This window comes from Gopherus flavomarginatus, chromosome 2 (genome assembly GCF_025201925.1).
Source record: "Gopherus flavomarginatus isolate rGopFla2 chromosome 2, rGopFla2.mat.asm, whole genome shotgun sequence".
Lineage (NCBI taxonomy): Eukaryota > Metazoa > Chordata > Testudines > Testudinidae > Gopherus > Gopherus flavomarginatus.
In genome coordinates, this window is record NC_066618.1 from 237476509 (window position 1) to 237498555 (window position 22047).

The window sequence follows — 22047 nt, forward strand, 5'->3', positions numbered from 1 at the left end:
TATTAAAATAACCTGCTAATTTGACAGTGGAAAAAGCAAAACCTGCTATTTTTTACAGACACATTAAAAAAGTATTCTCTAGGTTGTCCCCCAAACAATCCTTTTTAAAAAAGTAATAAAACTGCTATGGAAAAACATTGAACAAAATGTCTGGTTTGCAATTTCAGACAATTTATCATCATTAACAACTTCTATTCATCGCTCTGCAGGGGAACACAAACCATCTTCCCATTCAAGGTAATGGGAGTTGGGATTGGGTACCAGAGTCTCTGTTCACACAAAGATGATAAAACATGAGAGTTACCATTTTTCAGAAAAAGTTTAGACACAATTTTAATAATGAACTGTAAATCAGTGCATTAAGGCGGCTTATTAGTATAAATTGCAGATAACTAATATTCTAAAAATGTAAAGGGTTTGTAGCAGGTTTCCCGCAAACATAAGTATTACTCGATGGAGCCAGTTGCTCACAAGATTCAGCTCACATCACATATGTCCTATAACAGTAGCAATAAAAGGAAACTAAGCAAACAAACAGTTAAAGAGAGACAAACTGAAGTGATACCACCGTAGTATAAAAACAGAGACACAAACCAGAAATAGGAATATCAGTCAAAGTAAAGTTATATGAAGTATCCATCTATATAATGCAATACTGCCAATACTTACAATAACTAAGTTATAAACAAAAAAAAAACATTATGCCAAATACGTTACAGTTTCTAATGTGCTGGCAAAATAGAGTGAAATCTAAGTCTTGCACCAACCTGTTGCTGTTTCAGTTAAAAGGGACTAATAATATAACATCATCACATAATTAATTAAGGATGAAAGTATGAAAAACTAATACAATCATTAAAACTTTAAACACTTTTTGGCAGAAAAATAGGATCTGGGAAATACACTCTATAAATTATAAAACCAGTACCATATTTAAAACTTCTATGTTCTTTTCTGTTTGTATGGAGCCTAGCACACTGTCGGTGCTACCAGAAAAATAAAAATAAAAAACAAAAATGTAAACCACTAATACACAGTATAAATACAGTAAAATGTAAACAGGCAAGACAGTCTAGCAAAGACTAAAATACAATGAAGTTAAATCAAAGCTCTAGCACTACCGCCAACACTGGATCAAAGTAGCATGTGACATGTCAGGAGAGGATGTGTGAGATAGCTTAGTTGCAAATACAGTACACAGGATCTATTTTTTTAAACCCCAGAGCGATGGTGTATGCCAGAGGTGGGCAAACAAGGGCCATCCTGTCCAGCCCCGAGCTCCTGGCCTGGGAGGCTAAACCCGGCCCCTCCCCTGCTGTTCTCTCTCCCCCCGCAGCCTCAGCTCACCGCACCATCAGCACAATGCTCTGGTCAGCAGAGCAGTGAGCTCCCGGGGCAGCACAGCTGCAGAGCTAGGGCCTGACCCTGTGCGCTTTGCTGTGCGGCACGGCTGCCTGTCCTGGTGCAGTCGCACCACCAGCCACCGATGCGCCAGGCAGCGCGGTAAGGGGGCAGGGAGCGGGGGAGGGGAGGAGGGGTTGGATAGAGGGCAGGGGAGTTTGGGGTGGTGGTCAGGGGGTGGAGATGGGGATAGGGGTTGGTGCAGTCAGAGGGCGAGGAACAGTCAGGAAGGAGAGGAGGGGTTGGATGGGGCGGTGGGGGACAGTTAGGGATGAGGGGGCAGTTAGGGGCAAGAGGCCTTGGGGCAGGCAGGGAGAAGGGGTGGTTGGATGGGGCAGGAGTCCTGGTGGGGCAGTCAGGAAGGAGGGGGGGGTTGGATGGGGTGGGGGCGGGCGGGGGACAGAGAACGGGGGGGAGGATGTGGCAGGATTCCCAGTGGGGGCTGTCAAGAGATGAGCAGCAGGGGGAGGAGGGATGTCGGATGGGGGTGGGGTCCGGACCACGCCTGGCTATTTGGGGAGGCACAGCCTCCCCTAACCAGCCCTCCAAACAATTTCAGAAACCCGATGCAGCCCTCAGGCCTAAAAGGTTGCCCATCCCTGGTATATGTGCTCAACTGAATTTGTACAGTTCATCACAGGGTTCTTATCTTTCACATTGTGACGGGCTGTATCTAATTCACCCAAATTTTTCAAAGCCATTGATTCTACAGACGGACGCCTCAGAAGTGGGGTTTGGGGCCATACTGTCACAGGAGCTGGATGGGGAGGAATGCCCCATGCTCTACCTGAGCCGGAAGCTGTTCTCCCAGGAGACTACATATGCTACCATTGAGAAGGAGGGCTTAGCAGCGAAGTGGGCAATTGAGGCCCTAAGGTATTACCTACTAGGGGGCCCCTTTCACCTCATCACAGACCACGCACAGATCAACACCATGAAGGACTCGAATATCCAGATTATGTGATGGTCAACCTCTCCTTCCAGCACTATGCATTCACGGTACTACACCATATAAGTAGAACTCATGCTAATGCAGGCTGCCTTTCCTGAATAGGAGGGGAGGATGAAGGAGAAGGACCCTCGCTGGGTCCTTGCTTGAGGGATAACGTGTGTGGCAGGGTGTACCTACCCCACACAGATCCCACTCGGGTTAAACACCAAAGAGGCCACGCCCCCTTGCCTCTGCCAGGCATGCTCAACCAGGAGACAGGATATAAAAGGGAGTGGTCTAGCTCAGTCTGGGCTGGCTGAGGAGGAGAGTGCACACACATTGCAGGCTCCTGCCAGGGAGTTGCAGGGGCTACCGATCATGGAGGCCAAGCTGCTGGGATCAACGATAGAACCACTAGACCCTAGAGCATGAGAGTGAATTGGAAGGCTGACACCCCCAGGAAAACTCACAGAGCAGGAATCAAGGGTAGGAAGCAACCATGGGAACACAACTGTTAAAATAGGAAACTGATCCAAACTGCAGACTCCTTCACAGGGCCCTGGATCAGTACCTGGTGGAGAAGGGTGGGCCAGGGTCACCCTACCCACCTCGGGGTGCAGGCACTACTCAAGGGCTCCAGCTGCGAGGCCACACAGCCCTGCAGGCCAAGGCAGCCCCATGGGCTCTGTCTACAAGGCCATGCTGTCCTGCTTTATAGGCTAGGACAGCTGGATCTACTCTAGCTACTTGAGCTGTAACCCATTATTTGTCGCATACAACCTGACACCTCGTATTGGGGTGTATCTACCCCATGACACACCAAATATTTAAGAGGTCAAAAACAGTGAGTAAATTTGAAATATAGAGCAAGTAACTGATCCTACAAACATTGCTGTCAATGGGATAACACAGTAATCAAAGCTATTCCAATGAGAAGTGTCTGGAGAACTGGATCCTAACATTTTAAAGATAAGTTTCATTTAATGTAACCCCTCCTTTGCTATTCCATGAGTTTACATATTCATGGAAAACAGCACCTGTTATCAGTCCAAGGGAAACTGTTTACGTTCATAGTACTGAACTGACTGAATTACTGTCTTAACCCTAAAACGAGAGCTAACAACTGTGGTTTCTGCACAGGTCGATTTACAATCCATGTTACATATGGTCTGAGGAATCTTACTGAAAAGTCTGAAGCACTGATATAAAAACCTCACATTTATCACTGAATGCTTCAACTGAAATCAGTAAAGAAATCATAACATGAAAGGACTCAGTAAAGCATTCTCTCAATACATCTATTTGGAGAAACCCATTCTTACAATGAACCTCAAGAGTCTTTCCAAACAATGTTTGGGAAAGTGTTTGTTCTGGTAGAAGTCAACATTTCCAGAGGGTCACAATGAGTATTTTTCTATTGAAATACAGTAATTAGAGACCTCAGGAATGGAAGTTGTTCATAAATCTGAAATGTTCATAATTCTGAAAAAAGTTATGGTTGTTCTTTCAAAAGTTTACAACTGAATATTGACATAATACAGCTTTGAAACTTTACTATGCAGAAGAAGAATGCTGCTTTCCCTTTTTTTTTTAAATAGTTTACATTTAACACACAGTACTGTATTTGCTTTTTTGTTTGTTTGTTGGTGGGGGTGGGGGGAAAGGGTGGTGTCTGTGCAGCTGCCTGATTGTGTACTTCTGGTTCCAAATGAGGTGTCATAACTCTAGTGCTCATAACTCTGAGGTTCTAATGTACAAATATGCTTGATAGAGGCACTCTCCAGTTAAATATATGTATATAAATGTATAAACCAGCACTTCAAATAAGGGTTATAACTTTGTTTTATTAAAATAATATAGAAATCTTTCTATATACACTTTTAAATATATGCTTATATCAAGTATACCCAACAGTTCCTCAATCTATTCATTTTCAGATGGCCAATTTCTCGTAAGCTTCACTATTCTTATGTTCAAGATAGTTTCAGTCAGTAGGATCATTTTGATCAGCACTAAGGTGCACAAGACTGAATACTCTAGGGCATGTTGATGGCAAATCAGCTAAATAGGGAAAAGTTGCCAACCCTTGTTTCTAGAAATGGATCTGTCACTAACATTAGCTTGGTGAAAACTTACAGTACAGATGACAATCCAAAAGGAGAGTACAATACTGAAGAAGACGTGCAACACAAAACCAAAAGGTATTACTTCAGCCTGGGGATTATGTAAAAAGTAAGCAAGTGTTTTGGAGGCTAAAATATTATTTGGTATAATTGTTAAGGACATTGAATTGGTGGACTCCATCTGGGGTCCAAATGGAACTCTAAGATAGGACAATCATTTTGAGATCTGTTTTTGATCAACAAAATTGATCAGGATTCTGAGAGTTGCTCATCATTGTCTCTACTGCTGAACAGGTATTGAATAATCTCTTTATATTGGATTTCTTCTCCAGGAGACAAGGAAGCAGGACAGCAGGGAAAGATGCAGGAAGTAACTGCTTTTGACAACTGATCTAACTCTTCTGTCTTAAGAAATGACCCTCCAACTAGTGTTGAAAGCAAAGAAGTACGTCTTCAATTTGAAGTATCCTCAGGATAATAAAATAGTCAAAAGGATGTTGTGAAGGCCAAGGCTAAAACAGGTTCAAAAAAGAAATAAATACATTCAAGGATGTCCATCAATGGCTATCAGCCAGGATGGGTAGGAATGGTGTCCCTAGCCTCTGTTTGCCAGAAGCTGGGAATGAGCAACAGGGGATAGATCACTTGATGATTACCTGTTCAGCTCATTCTCTCTGGGGCACCTGGCATTGGCCACTGTCGGAAGACAGGATACTGGGCTAGATGGACCTTTGGCTGACCCAGTATGGCTGTTTTTATGTTCTTATGACTTTTGATAGGACTGGAGATGGACACTGCCACCACAAGCAGTACCTCCGACCTGATAGGAATAGGAGCTTCTTATTCTTTCTGGTATATCAAAAGATGAGGTATACCTGAAGTCTCGCTGGGCATGAAAATAAGAACTGGAAATGAAAGCTTCCAACTTTTCCTGGGTGATAGGCACATTATTCACCTTTTTATTTTCTTCAAGTCCTAGTCTAAAGGTTCCCTGAACAACTGGCTGCCACTATATGGGAGGGTCATGATGTCAAATTTAGCACAACTCAATGATACAGTTATGACTTCATGTGGGCTATCAATGATACAGTCATGATGGTGGGCTATCATGTGCCCAGCAATAAATCAGGTGGATACATGGATTCCATCCTGCAAGCCATCAGGGTACTCTACAAAGGGAAAGAGCCTCTTAGGACTGTAAAGAGCAGCTTTTCAAGAGGGTTGATCTCAGCAACCAAGCATCCGTTAGAAAAGAACAACTTTTAATCCCTAACTGCAGTGGGCTGGTGTAAAGAAGGAAGGAAAATATATATTTTGTAGTTTAACTAAAATAAAGGAGCTTTTAGCAACCATGGAATGCTTTGAAAATGGAGGGTTGGGGTGAGAATGTAACAAGGTCTTGAAAATAATGGGTTTAAAAGGCCAGAAGGAATATGGCATCTAGCAAGACAAGTTTTGGGAAGAATGCTGACATTAAAAGGTAACTGACAAGATAGGAGGAAAAGTCCTTGAAAAACAAACACTCTAAATTATAGAAGATGGTCATGAACTGGTTAAAAGGAGTTCAGTAATGTACTGATAGTGTCCTTTAACATACTGATGTTATCTTGAAGAAAGTGACCCAGTTATAACTCTTGTCTAGGCCTCAGAAAAGAATCCAACCTCAGAGTGCCCAAATCTGTTTCATAGCTAAGGTCAGCAATTGGCAATGACATCACTTGTTTGTTAAGTATCAGAGGGATAGCCATATTAGTCTGAATCTGTAAAAGCAGCAAAGAATCCTGTGGCACCTTATAGACTAACAGACGTTCTGGAGCCTGAGCTTCCGTGGGTGAATACATGCATCCGATGAAGTGGGTATTCAACCCATGAAAGCTCATGCTCCAAAACCTGTTAGTCTATAAAGTGCCACAGGATTCTTTGCTGCTTTTACTTGTTTGTTAAAGAGTGAACTCTTGAAGGGTTTAAGCACTCAGGTCTAGCCCTTTGAGTATCTTGATCAAATGTTTATGAATGATTGTCACTGTATGGAGGTAGGCACTACTTATTATATAGGATTTTTAGACATGTTTGTATAGATATCATTTGAACTTTGGATTTAATAAAACAATTTATGGTTCAACTAGTTTTTGATGATATCCTGTATTGATAATTCCAGTGTCTGGATTCATATTGGTGACCTACAGGCAAAAGTCTCTGAAGCTCATTAGCAATGCCCAGAGCCATCCAGTGCCCTCATAAGTGCTACTATTATACCTTCAGGAGTGAAGTTTTCTGGAAAGAATATTTATTAAATCAAGATCTGACCTTTCCAGAGCTTACCCGGGCAGGGTCTGCACACACCACCACCATCTCCATACACTGCTTTCAGTCTTCTTCAAACATATCTTTACGCTTTCCCCCGACCCTGTTCTTAAAAGCACTGCACTCATTAACCAAAAACACACTAAAAACAAATATTAACTCAACATTCAAATATGTTTTGCAATGCAATATTATTTTAAAAACTATACCAAAATCCTCATACTAGCATATATATTTTTCCCCACGTGAGTCTGTCATAAACAGATAGTTAAGGGCTAATGTCTCTCTTACCTGTAAAGGGTTAACAAACAGGGAACCAAAAACACCTGACCAGAGGACCAATCAGGAAACAAGATACTTTCCAATCTCGGTGGAGGGAAGCCTTTGTTTGTGTTTTTTGAGTTTTGTTTTGTTCTCGCTGGGTCCTGAAAGGGACTAGATGTGCAACCAGGTTTCTTGCCAGTCTCTTATATATTCAGAATAGTGAGTAAGTAGGAAAGGCGGTTATAGTCTTTTGATTGTTTTCTGTATTTGCAAATGTGTAGTTTGCTGGAAGTATTTTAAATTGTATTTTGCTTGGGGGTGGGGGTTTCTCTCTAGTGTCTATAAGCTGAAAGACCCTGTAACTTTTACCATCTAAATTACAGAGATAACTTTTACTTTTACTTTTTTTTCCTTTCTTTTTATTAAAAGTTCTGCTTTTTAAGACCTGTTTGATTTTTTCTCCTTGTTGAGGCTCAAGGAAATTGAGTCTGTACTGACCAGAGAATTAGTGAGAGAAGGAAGGAAAGAGAAGGGGGAAAAAAAACCCTGATTTCTCTGTGTTGTGATTCAAGGAGTTTGAATCACGGTGATCTCCTAGTGTACCCAGGGAGGGAAAGATCTGGGAGGAAGAAAGAAAAAGGAGGGGGGGAATGGTTTATTCCCCTTTGTTGTAAGACTCAAGGAACTTGGGTCTTGGGGGTCTCCAGGGAAGGTTTTGGGGGGACCAGAGTATATCAGGCACTCCAAGTCCTGATTGGTGGCAGTTTATCAGATGTAAGCTGGTAATTAAGCTTAGAGGAATTCATGCTGGTACCCCAACTTTTGGACTCTAAGGTTCAGATTGGGGAAATATACCATGACATGATGGCAGTGTGTGGGAAAGATGGAATCCAAAAGCTACAACCAGAGAAATTTTTTTTTCCTTGCTCCTTTCTGGTTGTCCAGAGAGATTGCCTGAGGGCACACACATTAAGGTTTAACAAGGGTCTTTTGTTAAACAAAGCAGGCTTAAGTGGTCAGCAACAGACTCCAGCAAAACACATCTGCAAATGAAAGGGTTTTTTATTTCTTTTTACTTTACCGAGAAAGGCACTGTTGCTAGGCAACCCTAAGATGGCAACAAATAAGCAGCAGTTCAGGCAGTAAACACCAGAGGGCACCCCAACACAAGAAAGCAGGAACCATGACTACCAAGGACCCGAAACAGGAACTGGCAAGACTGGATGCAGAGGGACACATCAGAGAAGCCGACCACAAGCGAAACATGGAAAGAAAACAAAAAGAAATAGAAATAAGAGAAAAAAAGGCGGAGCTGAGAGAAAGAAGACAAAATCAAAGAAGAAGCCTACAAAAGAAAACAAGCAGCCAAAGAGGAAGCCTACAAAAGAGAACAAGAAGCATAAGATGCAGACCACTGAAGACAGATGGAACTCCAGAGGGAGGCCTACCAGCAGGCCCTGGCATTAGAACAGGCTAAGCAACAAAACACAGCCAATCCTAACAACACTTCTCCAGTTGTTGTTCCACATCCCAAAAAATTTCCCACCTACAAGGCAGGTGATGACACTGAAGTGTTTTGCAATGCAAAATTATTTTAAAAACTATACCAAAATCCTCATACTAGCATATATATTTTTCCTCACGAGTCATCATCCAAATTTGAACCCACAACCTTCAGATGCATAGCTCAGAGCTCTTCACTTCATTTACAGGCATAAGTGGTAATGGAAGCATGCTATTGGGATGTATGAGGAGCATCCCAAAGATGATGACAACTATTTGTGAACTAGCACTAGAATGTTAGCTATCAGTATTCCAGGTTTCTACTCCTGACTCTGTGGGCAGAGTATGGGCCAGTGGTTTAAACGCAACAAGTGTAATGATACCCCCGAGTCAGCTGCTGAACCTGGGATCTCTAGAACTAAAACATGTACTATCACTTCAGCAAAAGGTCCATTTTCACTAGCATGAAGGCAGTAACAGACTCAAACATCTCTAATTTTGTGGGCTATTAGAGAGAGAAGAGAGCCACGCTATGTTATTTCCTTGAGGAACCCAGCCTGATTTAGCTTATTTCTCCTAATAGGAAGCACTTGAAACATGGATGACACTTGGGTCTGTTACAGTAGAAATCTGAGTTCTATCCCAGCTCTGCCTGACATAACCTTGCCAACCCTCTCAGTTACATTAGCTGTACGTGTGACTGGTAGTTATACCTCCCCTAAGGTAGAGGCATGAAGTCTTGGCTAGGAAGGGCTGCAAAGTATACAGAAATATTAAAAGCAGTCAGTTGAAGAGCAAGGATTAACGTGCCTTCCTTGAGGCTACAGGGTTTTGAAAAAGAGAAAATTTTACTGGTCATGAAGGAAAGGCATGACAGAACTGCAAGACGAATTAGAAGCAGCAGATCTGTTGTTATCTCCTTACAATACTAACTTTACAAATTACCTATGATATACTAAACTAGGGAAAGTTTCAGTAAGAGTGAGCTCTGCATTTAAACTGTCCATTTTGTCCAAAACAAATACAGTGTGCTCAAGAAATATTTTATGACATTTACATAATCACTCTACATTTCTGCAGTTTCATTGATCATCTGTTCCCATTCTAGTATGATATGAGTATTAAATTGTGGGCTGAACCTGTACACTCGAAGAACCAAATGTAGGCTTTTGTATGCTATATCTATATTCTCACAAATGCTCTTGAAAGCAATAAATTATTAATTCCCCTTCTTGTATAGTGTTAATAGTGCAAAACCACTAATCTCTTGTTATTACAATGTAATTATTTTACTATTTCATAAAAATACACATCACTAACTAGGCATCAAGAGAGTGTTCACTAGTTCAGCCTATTATCCTTTTATCACCAGAAAAGAATACAAACTTTAAACCATAGTGTAACAATAGATTTAAACAGATACCATATGCTTATCCCAGCTATTTGTCCAATTTCATTTAACTCTTGCTATATACACACACTAAATGGGAGGTCAGTATTTGAACTTCCATGGCTTGATATCTACCATACGGACAAATTCCAACAAAATCAGGCCCTATTACTCAATGAAACTTCAGGCTTTTAGCATTTGCTAGATAAAATTGAGCCTAATAGACACAGAACTTCAATGTTGTTGGAGCCGTATCAGTCCCAGGATACTGGAGGGACAAGGTGGGTGAGGTAATCTCTTTTATTGGACCAACTTCTGTTGGTGAGAGAGACACGCTTTCAAAAAAATATTACCTCACCTGCTTTCTCTCTCTAATAGAACTTCATGCTGAGTTTCACAGTATTTAGTTCAAACAGCTTGTCCCAGTAGTGAACAGCAATCAATTAATGTAATATATGTTTATGGCAAGAATCATTTTCATGCTTCTTCTGCTATAATGATTCAATGGTAACATGAGGAGCACAGTCTCTGCCTAGCCCTCCCCACTGTATGACATTAATGACGTATACAAAGTCATTCCTGCCCTTCCTCAGTGACTATCCTGAAAGAGCAAGATTAACAGCAGTGCTGATAGCATTGAGGGAACACTATTTCTGGAAAGAGTTAAATGCAGAAACAGATTCTGCATTGAAGTTTTCATGCTCCTGGAACACTGAATTGGAGCTCAGTTCCCACAAAATAAAGTCTTGCTCTCATAGAAGTTAAAATCACCAGAAGAAGAAACTTGTGGTAAGGCAAGAGAGACAAATAGCTTTACAATCTAGAAAACTTTCAAATGGGTAGATGATTAAGATTGCTAATGCTAATCAATGCAATACAGAGAATGTACTTGAAAATGAAGATTATTAGGTAATATTATTTCCTGTTTCAGTGCTCCTAGAACTACTTCCACGTTGTGTACTTTTATGACAAACCTCACATTACCAGCTTCACAGTTGGACGAAAAAACAGTATTCCTAAGGGAATGGCTCTAGAGCAGCGGTTCTCAGCCTGTTTATCACTGTGGGCCGCATATGTGGTCCACAATGTGTTACGTGGGCTGCAGGCTGAGAACCACAGTGCCCTCCCCCACCCAAAACCACCCACAGTCCCCTATACCTAGCACCTTCGCCCAGAATGGGGCCATGAATGGAGCCCTGGGCACGGGTCAGGTGGTTAGACCCCAAACCCCAGCGCGCGGCAGCAGTTGGCAGCCGGGCCCGGATCCCGCCGTGCAGGGAGGGGCAGCCGGGACTCGAGTGCTGCGGTGCACAGAGGGGCAGCCGGGACAACTGACACCGCGACAAGAGCAGAGCACCTGGCACAGACCAGCAGCCAGGAACCGAGAAGGGGGGCCAGGAGCAGAGCCCCACCTAAAATGTGGGGGTGCTGCTACACCTGGAAAACCCCCTAGTTCCCAACGTCCCCAAAACCTTCCCACAGACCCACTCTCCCACTCTTTGTCCTCCCTATGGAACTCACCAGCACGCTGGTGCAGGCTGCAAGACGCTGTCTCCCCCTAAGTCAGCCCCGCTCCCTGCCAGACCAGAAAGGCAAATTTTTGAATTTTTTTAAGCACACAGCTGGGCTACAGCTGTGAGCTAATTGGGCTGCATGCGGCCTCCAGGTCGAGAACTGGTGATATAGAGAATGGAACATGAGCCAAAACTTCAAAATCCTTCTGTACCCCTCGGTGGACTGGATGATTCTCAGAGGATTGAATGGTAATGGAACAATTTACTGAAAGTTATGGAGGAATCTTTGTCACTGGCAATTTTAAAATTCACACTGGGTGTTTTTCTGAAAGTCTTGCTCTAGGAATTATTTTCAGGAAGTTCCATGGCCTGTGCTATGCATGATCACAATGTTCCCTTTTGGCCCTAATGCATGAAAATGGGTCACCATTGTAATTTGTCCAAAGTTGTTACTTTGGGCTTCTCTACATGAGGAAATTGATTGGAATAACTATAGCAGAATACTTCACTGTGAGTACACACTATTCAGGAATAAAAGTATATTCTTTCAGGAATAATTACTTCACTATAAACTCTCTATTCTGGCATAAAAATCACTTTATTTTGGAATAATTTGAGTATCCACATGGGGAGCTATTTGAGAATGCCGCAATAGCTATTCTGGTCTGTTTCCCCATGTAGACAAGCCCTTACACAACATTTCTATCATTTGCTGGGTTTTGTACAATAAGTTATGGATCTCAGTCCACTTCCTAGTAGGCTCACATCTGCTTCATAAAAACCAACATGACAACCGGCACTTTTGTTGTCCATCTCAAAAAAGGGGCCAAGGACTAATGGAGCATGGAGACTGGCTTCACACGTGAAAATGCTCCCCACAAACTAGGGTTGGAGGCACACTACTTGCAAGGAAAGGTGGGGAAACTTGTAATGTCAACTGCCTGTGTTGTTCCTTTTTCACAGATAAGTGACTTTGATCTCCGACACTATCAACCTTTCCTGGGTACCAAATTCACTAAAAAAGAATCAGCTGCCCCTTTTTAAAAAAGTATCGTGGCAACCTTTGTTCTCTCAGTCAGCATATCACAGAAGCAGTGTTGCCAACTCATGATTTTGTCATGAGTCTCATGATAATTATTTCAGCATGGTAGCCGTGTTAGTTTGTATCAGCAAAAACAACTAGGAGTCTTTCTGGCACCTTAGGAGACTAACAAATTTATTTGGGCATATGCTTTCATGGGCTAAAACTCATTTCACCAGATGCATGGAGTGAAAAATACAGTAAGCAGAATATATATTATAGCACATGAAAAGACGGGAGTTCCCTCACCAAGTGGGGAGGTCAGTACTAACAAGCCAATTAAGTTAAGGTGGAAGTGGCCTATTCTCAACAGCTGACAAGAAGGGCTTAATACCAAGGGAGGGAAAATTACTTTTGTAGTGCTAATGAGGCCAATGCAATCAAGGTGGCCCATTTCCAAAAGCTGTCAACATGTTGCGAGTATCAGCAGAGGGAAAATTATTTTTTGTAGTGACCTATCCACTCCCAGTCTTTATTCAGGCCTAATTTGATGGTGTCCAGTTTGCAAATTAATTTCAATTCTGCAGTTTCTGGTTGGAGTCTGTTTTTGAAGTTTTTTTGTTGAAGAAATGCCACTTTTAAGTCTCTTATTGAGTGTCCAGGGAGATTGAGGTGTTCTCCTACTGGTTTTTGAATGTCACAGTTCTTGAGGTCTGATTTGTGTCCATTTATTCTTTTGCATAGAGACTATCCTGTTTGGCCAATGTATATGGCAGAGGGGGACTGCTGGCACATATGTATTATATATTTTTTTTCTGCTTACTGTATTTTTTACTCCATGCATCTGATGAAGTGGATTTTAGCCCAGGAAAGCTTATATCCAAATAAATTTGTTAGTCTCTAAAGGCGCCACAAGGATTCCTTGTTGTTCTTTATGATAATTATTGTTTTTCTTAAAGCCCCAGCTCCTGGAGTCAGGTGGATATGTGATGATTTCAGCCTTCATTCTTAAAGAAAAAGTAAGTTTCTAGCCCTTGCGGCTGTGAAGAAAGCTTCAAAATGTGACCTTATTTCACCCTAAAGGCTCAAAAAGCTGAAGGCAAATAAAAAGAACACCAAATCTATTATTTTGACATAATCTCATGATTTTCGGTGAGCCTGGCAATACTGCAGAAGAACCTGCCAGCTTCAGCATTTTGTCTTGTAAATTGAACAGCTACCAAGGAAGGACACTGTATTTCTAGAATGTATTTGACATATGCTGACTGCAATGTTTAATTAGTGTTAAAGACACTCTGTGTTCCTGTTATTAAACCTTCCTCTCTGCCAAGCTACATGAGTCTTCCTTTCTCTTCCACATTCCAACGTTGAGTGCACAACCTTCCTTCCCCCCACACAGACAGACAGAATGGATGCAGGTTTTGGAGATGCAAATAAGTCTTTTCCCTGGAATGCCTTTTAAAGTGAATCTTGACACATTAAATTCAGTACATTAGCAAAATGTTTCTTATATGATCAGCAATTAAAAGAGTTATTTAAATTGTTTGGTATCAGCTTTTACACTATAGAGATGAATGGATTGTTCATATACATCAAAACTATTTCTTCAGTCTATCCCTGAAGATTAGGTAAAACAGTATTGTACCGATTACATGTAGAAAGAAAACTTCACAGATAGAAGCAGCAGACACTTGTTGTGATGTAAAATGAAAGATTAAATGCTGAAGAACAAATTGAAAATTCCAAATTACATGGAGATCCCCTAAATTAAGCTACTGGTTGGCCCTTGTCATCCGAGTTTCTAAAACACAGATAGAAATAAACTTGTTGATGATTTCAATTACACCAGTTCAGATTTAGTACTTTCTCACAATACATTTAAAATCTCACTTTTCTATTTTAAGATTATATTTAACCGCTTCACAAAATTCTTTGATTGTGACCAAAGGATTATGTTTATGCTGCTAGTCCATTTTGCAATTCTGTAGTCCTCTTTACATTTAAATATGAAGGCACAGAGCTCAAACTAAACAATATTAGCTTTTCTCTGCCAATAAGCGAAGAATAATGTCCACTTTTTTCAGTAACCAACACAGAAAAAAGTCTTTATTCATGTAGCATCATATGGCTTGATAAAATGGCTGAGCACCAGCTGTTTTGACCATAGGCAGTGGATCCTCACAAACTGTTCCATTTTCAGATTTTGCCCAGTGATCACACCTCTCAGTTTCAAACCTTCCTAATTTTTCCATTTATTTTGAGATGCATAATTCAAGATATGGACAATAATGAAGGCAACTCAGATCTGTTATAATAATCCTTGCAAATACAAATAAACCTATTTTAATCTTTATGAAGATATTAAATGAAGATCTGAAATTTCAACCGTCTGCCATTTTAATGTGATTGTTCTTGCAGTCAATCTTTTATGCATCCATCCTTTTCTTTTTCAAATCCCTACTCAAAAACCACACTCCTTCCATGAACGCTCCTAGATTTGGCTATCAAACCCTGAACTGTTAGGATTAACATAACACCTGTTGCACTACCAGGAATCTTCACTGCTTGGCTATTCAGTGATTTACATATATAATTTTAGCTCTGTCATGTGTCTGCTTGAATTGTAAATGTGCTAGGGCAGAGAGTGCAATTTTTGTATGTTTTGCAGAAGCACTGAATGCAGACATAGCACATTGACAAGACATACTACAAAAACAACACTCTCCATATCTTCAAGGAGAGATACTGAACAAACTGATGCCACATATATTGCATGATATTTCACTGGGCTTTTGCAACTGAACTTCAGCTTTGCAAAACAGTTTTTAAAAGCCTAGCTATAAAATCTACTCTACAATGCTGACAGAAACAAAAGTATCATATTCACTCTTCAAAACAGTTGCTCAGTTCAAGTTCAGTGAGGTTATTTTGCTTATGGTAAGACAGACTAGTCATAGCAGCATCCTGGGAATACTTGACCAGACATTAAGTAAATGCATCTTAGGCATACCGCTGGATGAAAGGAGCCTTACCTGCATTGATTTTGCCAATGATATAGCACTAGTTGTTGAAACAATGCACAAGCTGGTTGTGGCACTTTACCATGTGAAAAAGTCCATAAGCAAAAGTCAGCCTGAAAAATAATTAGGGCAAAACACAATTCTTTTGGTCAGCGAATTTTGAACATGTGACCACACAGTTGAGAGTGCCAGTAATTTCACCTACCTGAGCTCTGTTATGGATAACACTGAGAAAGAATTGAAAGCTGCACTGTAAAACCCTTGTTAATAGGACAATTCATCAACAGTGTCTTTGCAAACTAAAGATTTTTATAAGCAGAGGACAAATTGAGAATAATTCAAGGCTTCGGTAGTCAAGATTGAAAAGAAGTTGGACACTATTCAGATGAAGCATCTCTGAGTGATTTAAAACATTATGTGGTTCAAATTTAAGCCACATGCAGAGATCCATCTTCTAACTAAACAAGTCCAGCTCTCAGTTGCCCAAGGCTCTCTAATGTGGTAAGGTCATTTGCTAGGAAAGTCTACCAACTTCCCTGCAAGAATCATCTTTGACTTCGACCCAATTAAAGCATGATGGAAAAAGACCTGCCGGAAGACCTAAAACATGATGGTTGGAAGACATCGCCACACACCTGTTCCCTGCAAACAAACAATCTACAAGTACAATCTCGTAATGAACCAGTTTATGATGAGACAGATCATCATAGAAATGCCGAACATGTTTGCTGTCCTCTATGCTGTCCAGACAGCCTGAGAGCCAACTAGCTTGGAACATAACTAAATTTTAAGTCTTGAAAAACACTCTTTTTAATCTAATACCTGCCATACTCAGTAGGCCTAAAATTTGACTTACTAGAGGTGGTTCCAATTAAAGACCAAACAAGTATACAGAGTGTCTTTCCAGCTCCTTGCTGTGACCAACTATTATTAACAATTATGCTGCGATAGTACCTAAAGGCCTACTACACAGGGTCTTCCATTTTGGAAAATGATCATCTCTGTCGCAAATAAGTGGATGAGACAAACAAACAGGTTAGGGTGTGGACCACGAAAGGCAGAGTAATACGAATAGGGCAGTAGTTTTCAAAACTTTTGTACTGGTGATCCCTTTCACACAGCAAGCCTCTGAGTGTGATGCCCCTTATACATTAAAAACACTTTTTTATATATTTAACACCATTATAAATGCTGGAGGCAAAGCGGGGTTTAGAGTGGAGGCTGACAACTCATGATCCCCCATGATTCCCTGAGGGGTCCCGGCCCCCCAGTTTGAGAACCCCTGGAATAGGGTTTGCACATCTACATTATGCTTGTACAAGGTGATATGTTGTAATTACAAAACTTCAGCTTCAAGCATTTCAGAGAGCAGGTGCTTCATCAGTTTCCATATTCACAAGAATACCAATGATGGAGACTTACAAACATGCAAGTACCCACACAGAAAATGCAATAGTTTGTTAGTATATGCCCACAACCACTCACAGTTTTGTTTTATCACCAACTAGTATTTCAACTTTACTGTTTCTCCGCCCACAGTGTTCTCCTGTTTTCACAAAATCAAGAGGAAGACATTATACAATGAACATAAATAAAACCAGTGTGATTCTGCACCTCTTACTGTATGCGTTTCAGCAAATATTATGTGAATTACTTTGATTTTTTTTTAAGCTAAACATAATACATCTAAGCGTTGCCAGTTCCAGAGAATAAATTAAATTTTCAAAAGCCATAGGTAATTAAGACTACCCAAAATTAAAATTGAATAAGAAGTCAGGAATTATAGAAGTGCATGCATTTCACCATATCTGCAAGGGACTCTATGTAATTAAACACATATTAATTGCCCCAATCTTCTTAGGCAAGTAATAAATTGGAAGAGCTGATTAATACACTGGATTTAGTTCAGCTTGTTAAACCTGACACCCTGGCAAAGGAAGACTATCTTGAAAAGCTCTTTTAGCTAAGTAATTGGAATTTTACTCTCAGCAATTGCCATTCTGTAATAAGAGCTATTTGGTATATTGATTCCCCACCAGTATTTTTATTAATACGTCAGTTATATTGTAAGAGTACCATCATGATGCTCATACAGCTTATGAAAAAATTGTGACCTTTAATCTTTACTGTCCATCAAGAGTCACTTTCATTCTGAACATAAAATGAGTATATTTTCTTGTAGGCTATAAATCCTAATTAATTCTAGAAGTTACTAATAAAATTTTATAAAGTCCAAGTAGACACATTAAGTTCCCCACACCATGAAGCCAATGACTACATCAGTATGTAACATTAAAGAGCTGCTGATGCCTCCTGGAAAACTCTGAAACACTTCGTTTTGAGACAACTCTCCATTCCCCACCCTTTTTAATTATTATTATTATTATTATTATTATTAAACACATACACACACACTCTCTCTCTCTACTTGGTAGAGATTGGTAAAGCTTTCCAGGACAGGAATCATGTCTTCCTATGTATATGCATAATGTACAACACAAGGGGGACCTGGTCCTGATGAGGACACTATCACAACAAAGAATAAACAAACTGAACAGAAACAAGATTTTAATTTAAAAGCGTTTGCTCCAGCGGTTTATTAATCACCTGAAAAGACCTCGATTTCCAATTAAAACAAAACTGGTTGCTGATGTAAGAACATCACCACAAAGAATTAGGGTTACAAGGGCTGGATTCTCATCTCACTATGCTAATTTAAGTCCATTAAAATGAAGTTACTCTTGATTTACACAAGCATAAGGGAGTGGAAAATCAAGCCACAGTGTAGAACAATCAGCAGGAATAGAAGAACTACTGAGAAGCTAAAATATTGTTTTCATATAAATCTTACTAATACAGAAGAATGTAGAAAATAAGGGACATGTAGACAGAAGTGTTTCTAAATAAAATGGTTCTTCGTAAGTCTTCTATGAAAACATGCAGTTTTAACCTGGATTTCCCACATGTTATTGCAACAAGCAGTATTTTATAACAACCATCTTATGAAATATCCCAGAAAGCTTTATAAAAATATTCCAAATCAAAGTAAGTCTGAAAGAACCTAATAAACCCCAAACATGTCAACCCAGTGGAATAGTAAAGTTGAGTTTAAAGACATTTAGTGTTTCTGCTGAATGACTTTAGTCCCCAACATTTACTATTATTTCTATGCTAGCAAGAGACTAGCAATTATGTACAGTGCAAAACAAAATAATAGCGAACCTAAAGCTCCTTTCCGGTTCCTTAATTGTGACGTAATATTAATAGTGAATCAGTACACTAGCCAGTTTAAGCAGTGGAATAACCTTAACAATTGAGATATAATGCCTATTAAAAAAAAAAACACTTCAAAATCTGAGCATATTTAAGAGTAGGTTATATAAATGTCTATTAGGGATGGTCTAGACAATATTTGGTCCTGCCATGAGGGCAGGGGACTGGACTCGATGACCTCTCGAGGTCCCTTCCAGTCCTGGAGTCTATGAGTCATTAGCTAATGTCAGAAAATTTTCTTTCAAAAAGGAATTAGCTACTAGTCTATCTGCCACATTTAGTTAAAGCAGGTGATTGTCATCCATAAAATACCACTAAGTGGGTGGGAATTTAGTGTGGGGAGAGGAGTAATCAGTGTTTCAAGATTACAATTCAAAATATAACTAAGGATAAAAACAAAACATGATGTTACTGTGAAATGTCATTGTATAATCAAAACGGTGTATAAAAGTTGTCTAAAGAAATGAAATCTTAAAGCCAGGAAAAATTGTCCACTATTAATTTGTCATTAAAATTCAAGGACAGAAAGGTTCAGGTTCAGGATCTTGCAGACAGTTGCAAAAAAAAAAAAGGGGGGGGGGGAAGTGAGTCACCGGAAAACTTGCAGAATTTTTTTTTCCTGGGTAGCCCAGTGGCAAGGCAAGGAAAATGCATCTGATTTGGATTGTTATAGCATCTGGAAATTGTATTATCATTAAAATTGAAATACAGAGCATCTTCAAACAAGGTTGCCTGTCATTATCCCTCTCTTATCAGGAATTGAAACTACACTGCTGACACAAAATGCTGAAGCCAAAGTGTTTTTTTTTTTTTCTATTGCCTGGAGAAATGTGGAGAAAGATAATAGATGAAACATTATTTTGTCACTGAACTACGGTAGGCTTAGCTGTAGGAGGAAAGGCCTAAAGAGGAAATAGATGGGTCTCTATCTTCTGCAGCTTTTACTTGGTGATATTGAGACTGTAACTCTGGGTATGTTTTCAATTTCCTGGAAGTTCTTTCTAATGTAAGGAAGTTGTCCCATCCTGCTAGCAGCTGAACATTTTAAAAAGTGAAAGAGATTACCTTGATCCCAGTGGCACAGGTGCTCCTTCATGGATTGGGTCAGAACGGTGCTAGAACTCTACATATTCCTTCCCCAAATCTCAGACCCCTTTAGAGAATCAAACAGATTCTCTAAAGTTCCAGGATGAATACTGTGGTCAACAACTCTGTTCCTGAGGCACAATGGAACTTTCTGCTATACGAGTAAAGCTAATCGGTACAAGGGAGACAGCCATCCCACAGGTTGGTCCATGACCACAAACTCACTCCCACAGAAATAAAGGACTATCACAAATCTCACCACCTTCTGCTTCAAATGCAAGGCACATTTCAACCTTGATTTCTCAAGAACATAACAGCAGCTACACAAAAACCCACTCAAACAAGACATGACATTGCACACACAAGTCTCCCTCTGGGGAGGCTATGAGGGAAAGAATAAACCACAAGTGACACATGCTAATCAAGTCACTTAATTCACTACTGGAAGGCACTTGGATATTACAGTGGTGAAAGCGATATAAGAACCTATACCGTATAGAACAGAATTCTGAGCAGTTGAAACCTCCCTCAAAGGGAAAGCTCCTTTCAACTGGGCGTTTGTAGTGTACTGACATTTAATTGATCTGCTATACTGAATAAAATTCAAACTAGTAATAGCTTTAAACCATAAAATCCAAAGAGGAACAAATGCATGCTATACTGTCATGAAATTCATTACCTAAATTCAGTGGCAGAGTTTTATTTGATATTAACTTGTTATTACACAAAAGAATATGGCCTGTCTGTTTTCAGATCTGGCAGCCCCTACAGACTTACCTTTGTATTACAGTTTGTAAGCTCAGCATCATACCCAGTTCACTTTTCATCTTCTCTCTGTTGGCCCGGCATTCTGCCAAATACCTGAGAGCCTAAAAGAAAAGAAGGACAATAGGCATCAGAAGCTGCTTCTGTTATTTCATCATTATTTTCTATTTCTGATGTTTCAAATAATTAACTATTTAACAATTCATAGTTTCTAAAAAAAGGAGAAAAACGTCTTGGGATAGTTAGAATATGCAATTTCAGTGCTGCAGCTCCACCTCAAAGACATTTGCCTCATTGTGCCAGGTGCAAAAAAGAAGCAGCAATTACATGCACAAGATGCCTCTTTAGAATATTCAGACAGTACCTGGAACAAAAGATTGCCACAGCTACCACCCTCTTTTGTGAGTATTATGGAAAGTCTGAACATTGTTAATAGGGTAAACTTCAACTATTATTTGCATTTGTGAATCTCAGAACGATACAATACCCATTCTAGAAGTAGGGTCCCAAGAAAAGAAAATCTTTCTGAGACACTCAAAGTTTGCATTTAACAGTTCTTATACTGATTATTCCCATGGGTCTCCTCTTTCATGGAATACAGAAACAGCTGACCAATCTCGTGAAAACCTTATGCGTAACTCAGTGGCATCTCTCTGTTTGGTATGTATTTTTGAACACCGGATTCAATCAATTCCAAAAATTTCAGAGAATGTTCTAGGCATCAGTGTACAGAACCCTGTTTGTTTCGGTTTTTTTTGGGGATGGGGTTGTAGGGGAGAAACTGGTGAACAAATGATCATCTGTTTAGCACAGCTACAGCTTTAAAGCACCTCTGAAATCGTCTATAGATCTATCAACTAGTTGAGAGCAGCCATTAAAACCTTCAGGTATAACAATACCCCATCTCATTTCTCCCAACCCCCAACAGAGTTTAACATGTTGATGCCCCAAATGATTTCTCTCTCAGACAAATAATAATGGCGGGGAGAGGATGGGGAATGTGTGCATAGACTCTAGCATGGGGGAAAGGGAGACTGGAGAAAATGGGGGTGCACACAGGACCCCTGGCAGTGAGAGGGGAAGTTAGGGTACCCTGGTATGTGGGGAGGGTGGCACCCAGAGTCCCTAGCATATAGGTGAATAGGGAAATGGGGGACACACAGAGATCCTGCCATGGAGAGAGAAGTAGGAATGGGGGGCCCAGAGACCCTGCCATTGGGGCAGAATGGGGGGAAAGAGAAATGAGAGAGGAAGCGGGGAAAGGGATGCACATAGAAACCCTGGTCTGACAGGGAAAATGGGAGACGCTGGTCTGACAGGCACACAGAAACCCTGGTCTGACAGGGAAAACGGGAGACCCATGCTGCCCCTCATGCTCTGGAAAAGCTCCCCATAGATATTTGCAAAATTAACTCATTATTCTCCTTCAAAACCCTCCTTTAAACTCCAGCT

The 22047-nt window shown here is 40.4% G+C and overlaps 1 protein-coding gene across 7 annotated transcripts in view; it reads right to left on the bottom strand.

The window, feature by feature from the left end:
- ARMC1 (armadillo repeat containing 1) overlaps positions 1-22047 on the bottom strand; it is a 49019-nt gene that overhangs the window by 11127 nt on the left and 15845 nt on the right. For all 7 annotated transcript variants that reach the window (XM_050941238.1, XM_050941232.1, XM_050941234.1 and 4 more), the window contains one exon: positions 20608-20699. In XM_050941238.1, coding sequence (XP_050797195.1) covers positions 20608-20699 — 92 coding nt within the window. The remainder of the gene's footprint in view (positions 1-20607; positions 20700-22047) is intronic.